The following is a 17,262-nucleotide window of genomic DNA, read 5'->3' on the forward strand; positions in this document are numbered from 1 at the left end:
AGGTGACGAACCATCTGGAACCAGTAATGTTGGGAATTTGAGAAGGGCCCCATATATCCGAATGAATCAAATAAAAAGGAGTTGAAGATCTTTTATTGCTGATTGGGAAAGAAACCCTTTTGTGCTTAGCAAGTTCACAAACATCACAATGAAAGGTTTCAACATCAATTCCTTTAAACAAGGAAGGAAGCATTGTTTTTAAAATAGGAAATGAAGGATGACCAAAACGGAAATGATGACGCCAAATTAAATCTTTATTGGAGGTAGATAAGAATGACTCGTGTGTGACATGCATAACAGTGTAAGATGATTTGCTGGTTGCTTCAAGGTAGTAGAGTCCATCTCTTTCCTTAGCAACTCCAATCTTCTTCCCTGAAACCTGGTACTGAAATACACAGTAAGAAGGGAAGAACACAACATTGCAGTTCACATCCTAAGTGAGTTTATGTATAGAGATAAGGCTAGTGGATAACTTAGGAACATGAAGCACATTTTTAAGTAATAGGGATAGAGTAATTTGAATATTCCCAATCCCTGCCACTGTGGTGAAAGAACCATCAGCAATAGAAATTTTTCTATTACTAGGACAGGGTGTATAGGTGAGAAAATGTAGTGAAGAGAGTGTCATGTGGTCAGTAGCTCCAGAATCAAGAATCCATGGAAAAACACTAGCTGAGGCATGTAATCCTAGAGATAAAGACTCACCTGAGAGAGCAAGAGAGGTAGAACCACTTCCTGGTTTCAAGGATTTCAGGAAGCTCCTTAGCCTTTCAATTTCTTCATCATTAAATGGTCCCTAACTTGAGTGTTCTTGCTGCGGGGTTGTAGAGACATTATGGGCCTGTTGAACTCCTTTTGAAACTCCTCGATTTCCCCATTCCTTGCTGGATGTGAGAGGTTTCCCATGAAGTTTCCAGCACCGATCTTTCGTGTGTCTGGGCTTCTTGCAATAGGTGCACCAGAGGTTATCGTTAGAGTCACGGGTGGTTGTGTCACGAGCCAAGTTGTGATTGTTCTCACCCTTTGAACCACTGTAACTTCCTCCCCTTGCCACCATGGCTGAGCCTTCAGGATCTTTAGGCTCAAGCATGATTCCACGGCAGCTTTCCTCAGCTCTGACAAGGGCTATGACTTCATTTAATGGAGGCACTTCTTCTTTGCCAAGAATTTGTATTCGGACCTGATCAAATTCAGCATTCAGTCCGACCAAAAAATCATACACCCTATCTCTTTCAATAAAATTCTTCAAGATCACAGCATCATTTGCGCACTTTGTCTCAGGAACCCGATAATGATCAAGCTCATGCCATAAATTTTGCAGCAGATTTGCATACTCTATAACACTCCTGCTCCCTTGTTTAGCCACCACAGTCTTCACTTTGACCTCATAGACACGAGCAGCGTCATGGGCTTTGGAATAGGTTTGTCGGACAGCATCCCAAATAGCCTTTGCAGAGGGAAGAAACATACAAGTATCACTGATCTCGGGTGTCATTGAACTCCACAACCATGACATAATCATGGAGTCCTCTTCGTCCCAAGCATCAAAATTTGGCTCGCCCAACCTTGGTCCTGTTCCAAGGAGGTGACTAATTTTTCCTTTTCCCTTCAAATAGGTACGCACTAGCTGTGACCACTTCAAGTAATTCTGGCCATTCAGTCTATATGTTGCCTGAATATTCTGCAAATCACCAGTGTGAGGATGAGAATTTGTTGCTCCTTCATCGGTTTGGACGGGAGCACTTGTTGCAGTCATGTCGGACATTGTTAATGGAGGAAAAATAAGGCCAACAGGAAAGGAGAATAAAGGAACACTTCTGGTTACAGATCAACACTGAAGGCCAGAAGAGAAAAACACAAAAAACTGGCAATGAAGGCCAAAAAAAAATCTCAAGGTTGACAAACCTAGAGCTCTGATACCATGTTTTGGAATGGTAGAATACTGATATGTTTCATTCTATTGCCAATTGGCATATTTATACAGTAAGCTGCTGCAATAAATAGAAAGAAAGAAAAATAGAAAGAAAAGAAAATAGAAAGAAGAAAAAATAAAAAGAAGAGAAAATATAAAGTACAAAAATTGAAAGAAAAACTTTCTAAATCAATCCTTCCACAATCCTAGGAATATATACAATTCTATTTTCAGATCTGAACCACTAACCCCACGTTTTCCAACACTATAGTGGACTTTCTCCTTCCTACCGTGTTTTTCTCTCTTCTCTTGATTCTATACCCAATGGTGTTAATGAGGCTCTCTCCAAACCTGAGTGGAAGACAGCTATGCAGGAAGAGATGGAGGCGTTGATTAAGAATCAGACATGGGAGATTGTGGACCTACCAGAAGGCAAGGAGACAGTTGGATGCAGATGGGTTTACACAATAAAGTATAAGGCAGATGGAAGTATAGAAAGGTACAAGGCAAGACTTGTTGCAAAAGAGTACACACAGACCTATGGCATTGATTATCTGGAGACATTTGCGTCAGTTGCAAAGATGACCTCTGTTTGGATACTCCTTTCTCTTGCTGCCTCATACTCTTGGCCCTTGTTTCAACTGGATGTGAAGAATGTTTTCCTAAATGGGGATCTGCAAAATGAGGTGTATATGAATCTTCCAACTGGTTTTTATGATAATGATGAAAAGGGAAAGGTATGCAAGCTGAAGAAGTCACTATATGGCTTGAAACAATCTCCCAGAGCATGGTTTGACAGATTCAGAAAGGCCTTGATTGTTTTTGGCTACACTCAAACTCAATCTGATCACACCTTGTTTGTAAAGCGTAGGGAATCTTTGGTGTCAATCCTAATTGTTTATGTGGATGATATTATTGTCACTGGGAATGACCTAGGTGAGATTGATAGTCTGAAGAGGAACCTGCATAAGGAATTTGAGATTAAGGATCTTGGAGAACTGAGATACTTCTTAGGCATCGAAGTTGCAAGATCGAAACATGGAATTTTTATCTCTCAAAGGAAGTATGTCTTGGACCTTCTCCAAGAGATAGGGAAGCTTGGAACAAAGGCAGCTAGCACCCCCATTGATCAGAACCATAGAATCAGTGCATCAGAAGGTGAACCAGTAAAGGACCTTGGAAATTACCAAAGACTTGTGGGTCGGCTACTATACTTGTGTATGACAAGACCGGACATCTCCTATGCAGTAAGTGTAGTGAGTCAATACATGCATGCTCCACGAGACCAGCACTGGAAGGCAGTTGATAGGACCCTTGCTTATTTGAAGGGACATCCAGGCAGAGGCATATTGTTTACTGATCATGGACAGCTGAAGCTAGAGACTTATATAGATGCGGATTGGGCAGGATGCCTTGATGACAGAAGATCAACTTCAGGAGTGTGCACCCTAGTTGGGGTAACCTAGTCTCATGGAAGAGTAAAAAACAAACAGTTATGGCAAGATCAAGTGCAAAAGCCGAATATAGGGCCATGGCACATGGAGTTTCAGAACTTCTCTAGATCCGTTCTCTGTTAGAAAAAATCGGTGTACAGGCAGAAGAACCTATGATGCTATACTGCGATAACCAGGCAGCAATTAATATTGCCCATAATCCAGTCTAGCATGACTGAACTAAGCACATTGAAGTAGATAGACATTTTATCAGAGAAAGGGTAACTTCTGGAGAAGTTTATCTTCCATACATTTCTTCTGATCTGTAGCTTGCTGATGTTCTCACAAAAGGCGTTGCAAAGAATAAGCTGGAGCATGATCTACGCAAGTTGGGAATGTGTGACATCTACTCCCAACTTGAGGGGGAGTGTTGAGTGGACCAATTTGCGTTTAGTTTATTTTCTTTTAAATTAAGAAGTTGTTGGGCCTTGGGCCCATTAGTTTTTATTTTTTCAAGAGTTGTAACTATTTAGTTTGAGTTGCCACCCTACTAAGGGCATCTTTGTAATATCTCATATTTAAGTTAATTATAAATAGAATGAGGGGCTGGCGGCTAGGGTTATGATACACAATCCTAGTTGACCTTCTTCTCCCTTCTTTCCTTTCCTCTTCTATTGCTAAAATCTACAGCTTTCACCTCTTCCTTCCACAAGAAGCTTGACCAAATCAGCAAATAGTGGTTTCTACTGAGACTATTGGGAATGAACAAAAATCTGTTGAAAAAGGCCTTGTAGGGGGATCAAGACTACAGTCAGTCTTGAATTCCAAAAGATTTCGGATTGAGAAAAGTAGAAGAAAGAGGGAGAAGAAAGCAGAAGTACACAAGGGTTTTGAAAGGAGGGACAGATCGAATGAATCTGTTGCCGCCACTCTCTCAGTATTTATAGGTTATGTTCACTAAATGTAGGAAAGGGCAGAATTGCCCTTAATGCTTATATGGCAAATAAAACAAATAATAAACTAAAATAACAAGCTATCTAAGATAACTACCAACTAACACTGACATAACTAACAAAGGTTACATGTGCTGTCATACGAACACAGTGGGGACCACAGCCGTGGGGCCCACATCAGTGTTCTCTACACTCCCCCTCAAGTTGGGAATAGATATTTGTCATTCCCAACTTGAATAGGTCTGCCTCTAACTTCTTCCTTGGAACAGCCTTGGTGAGAAGATTTGCGAGTTGCATGTTGGAGGTGATATACGGGGGACACACTTCTTGTGATGAGACCCTTTCTCTGACAAAATGTCGATCAACTTCGATATGTTTATTTTTGTCATACTGCACCAGATTGTGAGCTATATTAATAGTCGTCTGATTATCACAATACAGCATCAAGGGCTTCTCATAATCAATACCCAACTCTTCAAGTAGTGATTTCAGCCATAGGATTTCAGCCACTCCGTTAGCCATTGACCTGTATTCAGCTTCGGCACTAGAGCGGGAAACAACACTTTGTTTCTTACTCCTCCAAGAGACAAGGTTACCTCCTAGAAGGGCACAATATCCAGAGGTAGACCTCCTGTCATCAACACTCCCAGCCCAATCAACGTCTGTATAGACCTCCACTTTCATGTGATTATTGTTCTTGAACAGTATACCTCTACCTGGGCATCTCTTCAAGTATGCTAATATTCTCTCAGCTGCAAGAAGATGAGTAGTTCTAGGGGAATGCATGTACTGACTGCATAACTGATATCTGGCCGTGTGAGGCAGAGATATAGGAGCTTTCCAACCAACCGTTGGAACATAACTTTGTCTTCAAGAGGGTCTCCACCCTCTGCACTGATCTTGTGATTCTGTTCAATGGGTGTATCGGCAAGCTTGACACCTAACTTTCTAGTTTCCGCCAACAGATCTAGAACATACTTCCTTTGAAAGATAATGATCCCCTGTTTAGATCTAGCAACCTCAATACCCAAAAAATATCACAGTGCACCAAGATCTTTCACCTCAAACTCTTAATGAAGGAGCTGTTTGAGGGACTCGATCTCACTATTATTATTCCCTGTCACTACAATATCATCCACATATACAGCAAGCAAGGTCAAAGAAGAGTTCACTCTTTTAACGAACAGTGTATGAACTGACTGGGCCTGTACATAGCCGAATTTTCCAAGGGCTAGTCTGAATCTATCAAACCAAGCTCTAGGGGACTGCTTTAATCCATACAATGCCTTATTCAGTCGACAAACCTTCTTACATGTCTCTATATCATAGAATCCAGGGAGCAACTGCATGTAGACCTCTTCCTGTAAGTCTCCATTCAAAAAGGCATTTTTAACGTCCATCTGGAACAAGGGCCAAGAGTAACTTGCTGCAAGGGCTAATAGAACTCGAATAGTAGTCATCTTGGCTACTGGGGCAAAAATCTCCAAGTAGTCTATACCATAAGTCTGAGTAAACCCTTTTGCAACCAACCGGGCTTTGTACCTTTCAATGGAGCCATCAGCATTATATTTCACAGTAAATACTCATCTACATCCAACTGGTTTCTTTCCTTTGGGTAGGTCAACTAGCTCCCAAATATTATTTTTCAAAAGGGCATCCATTTCAACTTTCATTGCATCTTTCCACTCTAGAACTGATAAGGCTTCTTGCATTGTTCTAGGGATAGGAATATCAGCAATGGAAGCGAGAAAGGACCTGTAAGAGGGAGACAGGCGATCATAGGATAGAAACTGGGAAATACAATGAGTTGTGGATGTGGTGCAACGCCGTTTCCCTTTACGGACCGCAATAGGGAGGTCAAGGTCATCAGAAGGAGGGGAAGTAACAACAATGGAAGGTATCTCAGTGGGCCTTGGGACTGTAGTACCTGGATTTGGATCCGCAGAAGGAACTGGGGCTAGCTTGGACTGCTGATACCGAGATCAACCTGCCCGCATTGCCTGTGATAGACTTTCAACTCATGATCCCTCTGACAACCCTCACCATTACAACCTTCATCACTCAATGGAATGGGTAAAAGAACAACCTCAGATGAGTTAACCCCACTCTCACTGCGCTCCCCCCGAGGAAAAAAACCCAAATTCTCACTACTCTCCCCCTGAGGAGAAACCCTAGGATAATATAGTGCCTCCTCAAAGAATGTGACATCCATCGAGACAAATCTCCTCCCTGAAATAGGACCATAGCAGCAATAACCCTTTTGAGTTTGTGCATAACCGAGAAAAATGCATTTGGAGGCCTTAGGGTCAAATTTGGAATGATGAGGTCCAAGAAGCTGAACAAAACAAGTACAACCAAAGGTTTTAAGAGAAACAGTAAACAACTCCTCGTTTGGGTATAGAAGGGTAAACGGAGGCTTCATATCAAGAACCCGTGAAGGAACCCGGTTAATGAGATACACTGCCGTGAGGATAGCATCACCCCAGAAACGGATAGGCACATTGGAGATAAACATAATGCTTCTAGCCACCTCCAAAATGTGCCTATTCTTCCTCTCGGCAACCCCATTCTGCTGTGGTGTATGAGGACAAGTGCTCTGGTGAATAACCCCATGATCGAGTAGATAAGAGGCCAGTGGCTTGGCAAAGTATTCTTTTGCATTATCAGATCGGAGGACTTTGATTTTGACCCCAAACTGGGTTAAAATCATCTGATGAAAGTTTTTGGTCAGAGCGGGAACCTCATCTCGAGAACGCATAAGGTAGACCCAAGAAAAACGGGTATAGTCATCAACAAACAACAGAAAACATCTGTACCCACCCATAGAAGGGATGTGATACGGCCCCCTAACATCAGTATGCACAATATCAAAAGAATTACCACTTCTTTTATTACTCAAGGAATAAGATGTTCTACAATGTTTGGCAAGCTCACAACTCTCACATCTCAAATTTGACATCTCAACAGACTCAAATAAAGTAGAAAACACTCTTCAAAGACCGAAAAGATAAATGACCTAACCGATTATGCCAGAGCATAACTAGACTCACAGACTGAGAAACAAAAGACTTCTTATCCACATGCTCTTTCCAATGAGAACTCTCTCCAAGTAGATAGATCCCATTCGTCTCACGACCAGTCTCAATCACCTTCCTCGTCTCCAAGTCCTGAAAAACACATCGGTCAGGGAAAAAGGTTATTGAACAGTTCTGATGTTTTGTAATACTACTGACTGAAAGCAAATTAGTATCAAGTTTAGGAACATGCAAGACTGAGGATAAAGAGATAGTATCAGATAACTTGATGTCACCCTTGCCAGAAATGGGAACAAGAGAGCCATCAGCAATGGATACTTTATCTCTACCAGAAGATAAGTGATAAGTAGTGAACAATGATGGCAAGCTAGTCATATGGTCAGATGCACCTGAGTCTATTACCCAACAATGTTCAGTGTTACTTGGAGCTGAAGCATGGTAAGCTGAGGCCCGAGTACCTGAATGAGCAAATGCTGATGTGGCAAGGGCTGATGGTGGATGAGATGAGATGACTGAGCTGAATTCCAACCTCCTTTTCCAACTGTATTAGGGCAGCCCGAACAGCAGCTAAGGTATCTAGGGGCGTGCCTTTTGTGCCCGACGAGGATGCAGAATCAGTATTCACAGCCATATGAGCATTACCCCTTTTATTCCTCAGTTTTGCTGGGACTAAATGAGGGTGCAGCTTCCAACATATATCTTTCGTATGCTTGGGTTTCTTGCAATGTTCACATACTAGATCCCGTTTATCTTCCTCCTTCATGTCCCTTTCTGTATCACCCCCAGACTTAGGTTTAACTGCTGCCAGGGTTGGGGGGAAGGGCTGATGTTGCATCATAACCTTTCTCCTGGTCTCTTCACTATGCACCAGGGAGTAGGCTTGAGATAGGGTCACACTATCTCTTGTCAATATCTGCTGTCTCACAATGTCATAATCTGAATTCAGGCCAGCCAGAAATTCAAACACCCTATTGGTCTCGACTTGCTTTCTATGGGTCTGTGCATCTTTTGGACTTTCCCACTCAAGAGTCTCCAGATGGTCAATTTCATGCCACAGAGATTTCAAGGTAGAGAAATAAACAGAGACTGGTTTCCCACTCAAGAGTCTCCAGATGGTCAATTTCACACTTCAGTTCATAGGCTCTAGCAACATTAAGGGGTTGGGAGTAGGTCTCTTTCGTGACATCCCATATCTCCTTGGCTATCTTTGCCCACAAGTAATTTCGGCTGATATGTGGCTGCATAGAGTTGCACAACCATGTCATAACCAAGTAGTTCTCCTGAATCCACTTGGTATACATTGGGTCCTCCTTGGAAGATTCTTTCACATCTCCCAATAGGTAGCTAAGTTGTCCCCTTCCTCCAATAGCCATCATTGCTGATTGGACCCATTCCAAGTAATTGGATCCATCAAATCTCACAGTTGTAATCTGAAACGCAGTCTCAGACATACTACCAGAACTGTTGTTCCCAAAAACACCTTCTCCCTGATTTTTGAACTCCATTCTTGGTTAAGAATCAGTAGTTAAGAACTATTAGGGTTACTGCAATAGAAAACAGCACTTAAACAACTGATCACAATCAGAAACCTGTATGAAATCAGTTCAGATCTGATCTGAAACCAATCGGCAATCAGAATATAAGCAGTCCGATAACAGTTCTCACCCCCAAAACAGGCTCGGAAGCCAAAACAGGTCTGAAAACCACTTAGAAAGCAATCTATAATGCTGAAGCAGAATTAGGGTTTTAATCATAGGGTTAGGAAAATCTTTGTGAGAACATAAACAGTGCTCATCCGCACCTTCCAAAAGAATTCACAGTCAAGTCTAGCCGTAGGGTTAATGACAAACCCTAAAAAATTGATCACCTCTGAGAAAAAATAGGAGAGTTCGGCCGCTCCTCCTAGATAGGTCCAACCTATCTTGACTGACAACAATCTCAAGGGAAAAATAAAGACTTACCCAGAAAACTTTGATCGCTACCTTCAATCGTGGCCTGAACCCTAACCTTCTCTGATTCTTCCTGATTACCAAATCACTCTCCAAGCCTCTACAAGTCTTCGGACAGCTGCTAAACTTTTCTGATAACCTCCAAGAATCAGCCAACGAACAGTCCTTTGTAAGCTTCCAGCCCTAGACAGTTCTCATGTGGTCGGCTAGACTAGACTCACATGAGAAACCCTAGATAGGCTCTGATACCAAGTAGTCGATCAAGACTACAGTCAGTCTTGAATTCCAAAAGATTTCGGATTGAGAAAAGTAGAAGAGGGAGAAGAAAGAAGAAGAAAGCAGAAGTACACAAGGGTTTTGAAAGGAGGGGCAGATCGAATGAATTTGCCGCCGCCACTCTCTCAGTATTTATAGGTTATGTTCACTAAATGTAGGAAAGGGCAGAATTGCCCTTAATGCTTACATGGCAAATAAAACAAATAATAAACTGAAATAACAAGCTGTCTAAGATAACTACCAACTAACATTGACATAACTAACAAAGGTTACATGTGTTGTCATACGAACACAATGGGGACCACATCCGTGGGGCCCACATCAGTGTTCTCTACAAAAAGCAATCCCTTTTAAATCACCACAATTAAGTTTAATGTGGCAAACTACTTGGAGTGGGCTCAATCAGCCATGATGGCCATTGGGAGAAGAAGAAAGTTAAGATATATGACTGGTGACACTAAGAAGCCAGCCAAGGAAGACGCCATTTATACAAAATGGGTTCAAGAGAATTATCTAGTGATCACTTGGATGTGCAATTCAATGCAGCTCCATATCAGCAGAAATTATCTTTGGGCAAAGACAGCCAAGGATATCTGGGATAATATGAAGGAAACTTATTCTTAACCTCTTGATGTGGCCAGGGCTTATGAGTTAAAAACTGAATTTAATATCTGAAGTGATGGGAGAAATCTGTATCAATTTATTTATTTAACTGAAGTCCTAGTGGCATGAGATTGATCATCTTGAAACAATTGAGTGGAAAAGTACAAAGGATGCAACAACTTATAACAAGTTGGTGGAAAGAAACAGAGTTTTTAAATTTCTATGGGGCTGAATTCTGATTTTGACATTGTGAGACAGCAACTTCTTTTTTTATCAATAAATATTTAATTTTATTTCATTAAATAGAATAATATAGTGGCAGTGCCTCAATTTGGGAACTTTCATGCTCTTAATCTTTTGATAAATTCACTCATTATTCATCAAAAAAAAACTTCTTTCCTTCTAAAATTACAAGTGAATAGGCTTTGTACATGGGGAGGAGGGTTCTGTCACACAACTAGTCCATACAAGGGAAAAGAACACCAGAATTCAGGGGTGAATCCAGAATGAATCAACCTCACCCCAAAGAGTCAGAATATATATATATATATATAAAAGCCCTTATGGGACAAAAGGAGAATACAAGAAAGAAAGAAATGAAGGATAGTGTACATCAGGGACTACAGTAATAAGGTACAACATCAGGATTCTTGACTACACATTGAGGGGGAGTGTGGAGAATCCTGATGTTGTACCTACCTTATTATTGCAGTCCCTGATGTACACTATCCTTTATTTCTTTCTTTCTTCTGGTGCTCTTTTCCCTTGTACAAATTAGTTGTGTGGCAGAACCCTCCCCCTAATGTACAAAGCCTATTTGCTTCTAATTTCCTAAGCTGGTCAAAGAAGAGGGGAAGAATACTTTAGAGATGCACAAGGGCAGCAATGTGTTGGACAATCTGGGAGGAGATGAGAAAGCTGGTCAAAGACTCTTCCATCAAAAAACAAGAAGTATAGAAGTTGTCATTGAAGCTATCACCATCAAGGTGGTCCATTGGGTTAGGTCATTGGATACTTTTAGAGATGTTCCTGGCATTGAGGTGATGAGAAAGTGGAGGGAGGTGGCTGATTCTGCTCCAGTTAAGGAGGTGGGTTGGCCTTTGTGATCCCCACCCTCTAATGGTTTCATTAAACTTAACTTTGATGGTGTTTATCTTCCTTGCAGTAACTATGATATTTTAATAAAATTGCTGAAGTTGTTATTGATCAAAAAAAATAAAAAAAAAACTTAACTTTGATGGTAGCAGGGAAGGCAATCAAGGTCCTTTTGCCATTGGAGGAGTTTTCAGGAATGAAGAAGGAAATACCATTGCCCTCTTCTCAGGCCCAATTGGTGAAGGGGATTCTTTAAGAGCTGAAACTATGGGTGTTATGGAAGGGATCCAAAAGGCTAAAGAGCTGATTATCAGGAAGTTAGTAATAGAAGGTGATTCAAAGCTTGTAATTAGTTGGCTTAAAAAAAAGGAGGAAGAGGGGACCTGACAATTATACATCTACAGTATGCTGATGACACTTTAGTCTTCATGGATGCTTCAGTGGAGAAGTTGCTAAATCTAAGGGCAATATTGAAAAGCTTTGAATTGTTGGCTGGACTGAAATCAATTTGAAATTTTGAAGAAAAGTGTGATGATAGGAGTGGAGAACATACCCAATATATGTCTTGAAGAATGTGCAAAGGCACTAATAAAGGCTTTGGTGCAAAGGCTTTAGCTCTCTCAAACTGTTTGGTGGGAGAAATTCTGTTTTATTTGGTTCCCATTGGTGCAAAGGCTTTAGCTCTCTCAACCTGGCAACCAGTGATACAAAAAATAGATCAAAAGCTAGCAGGGTGGAAAGGGACGTATTTATCTTTGGGAGGAAGGATTACACTAATAAAGAGTCTGCTTTCCAATCTACCTGTTTATTATCTTTCAATTCTCAAGGTTCCATCTATAGGTACAGATGAGATTAAGAGGATTCAGAAGAAGCTTTTATGGAACTTCAATTCAGAAGTTAAAAAGTTCCATCTTGTTTAACAGGAATGGGTCTGCAGGGCAATGAAGGATGGAGGTTGGGCATTAGAAAGGTGAGGGTGATGAATAAGGCGTTATTGGGAAAGTGGGAGTAGAGGTTTGGGACTGAGAGAGAAGCTCTTGGGAGAAGGGTGGTGGAGTGTAAATTTGGAGTTATTATCTTTGGGTGGGATTCAAGGGAGGTAGCGTCATCTTATGCTTTGGGTGTTTGGGAGGTTATTATGAAATTTCATTATTTGATGGTCAACTTGACAGGATGGAGGGTAGGCTTGGGTAACGCCATTAGTTTTGGGAGGATGATTGGTTGGGAATTGGGAAACTCAGTGAGATATGTTCAACACTTTAAAATCTAAGTGAAAAGAATATTGTTATAGTACAATGTTATGAAGTTAAGCAGGATTTGGTGGCTTGGGCTCCAAAGTTTAGGAGGCCTTTTCTGGATAGAGAGGTGGAAGAATGCATACAGTTAGTCCAGATTACAAGAAGCAGAGATCAATGTCAAAAGGCCTGATGAGAGATGGTGGAAAGAGTGCAGAAATGGAAGATTTACAGTGAAATCTTTCTACAAAGCTCTTCTTAGAAGTCAGGTTGAAAGGTTAGAGATTAAAGGCATTTGGAGAAATCCAGTCCCTCAAGAGTAGAGGCTTTTGCATGGCTGGTGTCTTTAGACAGCATCCCGACACAAAATCATATCAAACAGAGAGGTATTCATCTAGCAAGCGTCTCTATGTGAATTGAAAGAAGAGGACGTGTTTCACTTTTTCCATGGCTGCAAGTTCTCCTTCTTTGTTTGGGGCTTCTTCTTCCATCTCTTCGACAAAGAAATTTGGTCACCGGGTTAACCAAGTGAAATCTTGGCATACTGTCCTAACTAGGGATGAGCATAATTCGGTTAAAACCGAAAAACCGAACCAAAATTTTGGTTTCGGTTTACGGTTTGGTTTCGGTTGCCAAAATCGGTTTTCGGTTTCGGTTGTCATGGTTCACAAATCGGTTAACCGAAAAAACCGATTTAAAGTTATATAAATTGTTTAATATTATCAATAGTTGATATGTAGATCAATGCATACTTGCGTAGGACTTAATAGAAAGTGGAAGCTGCCCAGCCCAATACGAGGAAACTTAAATGTCAAGACTATAAAGTTTAACTAAAGGGAAAACTAAAAAGAATAAGAGAAAAACCTTTGCAGGCCTTCTTTTCCTTCTTGAGCACGTCAGTCTCTACTCTTTAGAGTCTAGTCTATAGAGTCTACTCTCTAGAGTCTACAGTCTACTCTATAGAGTCTAGTCTATACTCTCTAAACTCAAACCCTCTCCTCTTCGTCTTCTTCTTCTCTTCCTCAAACTCCTCCAGCTCCAAGCCTCAAACTCTCAAACTTTCAAAGATTCCAAGTCTCCTAATTGGCCTAGAGTGAAAACTGCAGGCAGAAGACAAGAGAGGGAGCGGCAAAAACCAACGTCTCATACAATCATACTCTTGAGTCTCATCTCCATCTTTCAAACCCAGAACCAGAAGTCAGAAGACTCAGAACTCAGAAGTAAGAAGAGAGTGAGACAAGCAAGGCAGCGAGCTAATGGCAGCAACCAGATGATAGAGATTGCGAGGTTGCATCCTGCAACCATCGTTCTCTGTTTTGGTTGGGGGTGGATTTCTATTTTGGTTTTTAACCAAAATAACCGAATAAAATTTTGGTTTCGTTTGGTCGGTTTCAACCAATTTCAATTTTGGTTTGGTTTTAGCCTATGATAGATCAGTTGTAAAAAAATCGGTTTTTTCGGTTCAGTTTTTAACCGAACAAACCGAATGCTCACCCCTAGGCCTAACATACAAGGACGCAAAAAAAAAAAAAAAAAAAAAAAAAAAACTAAAATTTTTTGGAGCTGTATTGCTTTTGCAATCTGATAGGAAATATGGAAAGATAGGAATAAAAGAATTTTTGAAGGAAAGGCATGTAACAGGATGAAGACTTGCACATGGATTGGCTCAAGACTAATGGATTGGGTTCTAATTTTACCAGAATTCAGAGAAGATTTAAGAAGCTCCTTTGAGAAAAACTTTTGGGAAACAATTGGATGGGGCAGGGTTTCAGGGTAGCTTGCTTTGTTTTGATGTAAAATGAAGTAATCTATCTTTACTATATTGGTGATTTCTCATCACCTTTTTAATTTTTCTTTTTCTTATATTGTAATCTGTTGTTCTCTTTAGCTTTCCTCTCTCTTCAATAAAATTTTATTTTTTATTTACTACAAAAAAAAGCTTATCTCTCCCTGATCTTGTACTTGGCTTTGAATCTTTAATAAAACTTATCTGTCATTGATCAAAAAAAAAGATTATAAAACCAAGATGAATGAGTGGAATGAGCAAACTTTTGGGAGACTTCAAGAAAGGAAATTGGATATTTTGAATCAAATTGAGAATATAGATTTCTCAGAATTAGAAGAGGGGATAGAATTATTATAGGAAAATAACAGGAAAGGAGGATAATTAAAAGCTGAACTAGAAATCATTACTCAAAGAGAGGAAATAAATTGGAGATAAAAATCAAGGTGTAAATGGATGAAAGAAGGAGATGGGAATACCAAATGTTTTCATGCTTTAGCAAATGAAAGGAAAAAGAAATTAATAACAAATTTGAGGTAAATGGGGATAAAATCCTAGATGAGGGGGAGCTTGAAAACATTTTAACATCACACTTCAGGACATTATACGCTCCTCCATTGAATAAAAGCCCTATTTTGGGAAAAGTGCAATGGAATTTAATCCCAGAAGTGATGGCTGGGAAGTTAGAAGATCCTTTTGTGGAGAATGAAATTAGAAAAGCTGTTGTGGGGATGTCTGGAGACAAGGCTCTGGGTCCATATGGGTTTACAGTGACTTTTCCATGAATGTTGAGACATGGGACAGCATTAAGGAAGATTCTTTTTTTTTCTTTTTGAGAAAAGGTAAGGGATTGCATTAATAAATAAAAGATCCCTATTCAACAAGAGACTGCAACAGGGAATGTACAGGAACTTCCAAGTATTGCCATATCCCCAACCCATATATAAAAAAGGAATTAAAGCCCTTGTCTTTAAACAATTTATGAATGGTAAACCACAAAAACATCTTTCTTATAATTTTCTTGAATACAGAGCCACTAGAGTAGCTCCTTTCTTCAAAAATCCTAGCATTTCTTTCTTGCCATATACACCAAAAAACCACAGCTGGAACCATGTTCCAGGCCATCATTCCTCTTTTGATCAAACCTCCCATCCTCCACCCCTTCACAAAATCCACCACAGATTTAGGACAGCAACTCTTCACCTCAAACAAGTGCCAGATTCTGGACCAAATCTCATTAAAAAAACTGCACTCCAGTGAGATGACTCGTCTACTCTATGCAATCTGCAGATAGAACACAATAATCAAAATCCAGTATCATACCCTCCTTCAGAAAATTGTCCCTTGTTAGAATTCTGTTCAGGTAGGCAGTCCATACAAAAAAGGATACCTTTGATAGACATTCTTACAACATATTACAAGCCTCAGTAAAAATATATTTAGCAAAGACGGCTAGTATTTTGCTGTTTCAGTGGCATGACTGTTCAAATTTCAGTCATTTTCTCCAATTTAAACTTACAAATTCCACCAAACCAACCTAGTCACTACCTAATTGAACTAAAATTGTCCACCTGTAATCAAGTTGAAACATAAACCATAGGAGGCTAACGTTCATTTGGAACAAAAGGTGGTAACAAGTATGTGATTACTTTTGGTGTGTCCAAGAGTTTTAGAAAACTCTAAAAGCTCAGATTCTCAATTACACTTAAATCCTTCAGGGGCTGCAGCCATAATTTTCTCAAACTTCTTCATAATTCCTGCAGTTTCCAACAACTCCAACTCATTTACCATTTAATCACATCAACATTCTGAATCTTATTCAGAAAAGTTCTCTCGAAGATAAATTTCCAACATGGATATCAGATTAAGTGAATTCAAATAAGGAACTAAAATTTCCTTTAGGACTGCAAATTTCAGGAACATTTTACTCTTCAACAATACCTTAAAAGGCAAAAAGCTGCTTGGAATTAATTGGTCCGTTTGATTCGGCATCATACACTTAATGGATTCTGCTTTGAATGAGAAATGTAGAAAAAGTTTAAAATGGGAAAGCAAAAAATTAGCAACCGAACCTCTGCGCCAGTCTTCGCAGCATTTTCAACAACTTCAAGGAGTTGCTTCGAAGGTATTGGTCCAGTTGATTCGGCTCCCACTTTCGAGTATCGCTTCTCATTGGGAATTTCGGACAACAGAGATTTCGTGCAGAATCTTCTCGTGGGTGTTGTGGCGCAGGGTATAATCCTGGGGAACCCATGTTCCAGGCTTCTGAAACTACAATAACCCCTAGTGAAATTCAATGGAAGAAGCAGATTTTGCTGTATAAGTGGCAAAACTGATTTGGGTATTTGACAGTGTCTCAGACTCTGAGAAAATGTCGTTGAAGAAATTAGAGATTGACCCATTTGCAGGCTTATGGGAAAATAGCAGAATTTCCCAGGTTTTCTCGGTCTCTCTTTAAGGATGTGTGATGTGGTAAGGGGTAACGGGTGGAGTGTCAAATGTTTGCAGAACGGGTCGTGCAGCAAAGCAATCTACCTGCCGGACGACGAGTTATACTGAGTCTGACGTTACGCTGCGTTTGGTTGCAGTGCAATTATTTGTACTAGTACAAATACATGAGAGTGCAAACGAAAGGAACACAAATTATGGTTTAATTTTGTTTTAGATATCATTTCATTTTATTTCACATCTTATTTTACTTCATTTATACTACAATCAAACATAATAAGATAAATTTTGGAACAAAAAATAAGTTAAAATTTGCATCCAAATCATTTGTACTATCATAATTTTGCATCAATACAAATTTAATTTGCATTGCAATCAAACACAGCCTAAATTGTGTCATGACGAGCCGATATGGCATGACTTTTTAGGTTGCGTGCGTGCCTCATTTAGGATGAGCTCAACACAGCCCATGGCACAAGACCATGCGAGCCAAGCCCCGGACCGCACCTAGGCTAGGCAAGCTATGGTTTGGGCCGTAGG

At 40.2% G+C, this 17,262-nt stretch overlaps 1 protein-coding gene across 1 annotated transcript in view; it reads right to left on the reverse strand.

Annotated features, from left to right (window-relative positions):
- IMPL1 (myo-inositol monophosphatase like 1) overlaps positions 1–16,808 on the reverse strand; it is a 77,635-nt gene extending 60,827 nt beyond the window's left edge. Inside the window, exon 1 of the mRNA XM_010277855.3 lies at positions 16,347–16,808. Within this exon, the coding sequence (XP_010276157.1) occupies positions 16,347–16,676 (330 nt within the window). The 5' untranslated portion in view covers positions 16,677–16,808. The remainder of the gene's footprint in view (positions 1–16,346) is intronic.
- Between the last annotated feature and the right edge of the window lie 454 nt (positions 16,809–17,262).

This window comes from Nelumbo nucifera, chromosome 7 (genome assembly GCF_055504915.1).
Source record: "Nelumbo nucifera cultivar China Antique chromosome 7, China Antique-T2T, whole genome shotgun sequence".
NCBI classification, from domain to species: Eukaryota; Viridiplantae; Streptophyta; class Magnoliopsida; order Proteales; family Nelumbonaceae; genus Nelumbo; species Nelumbo nucifera.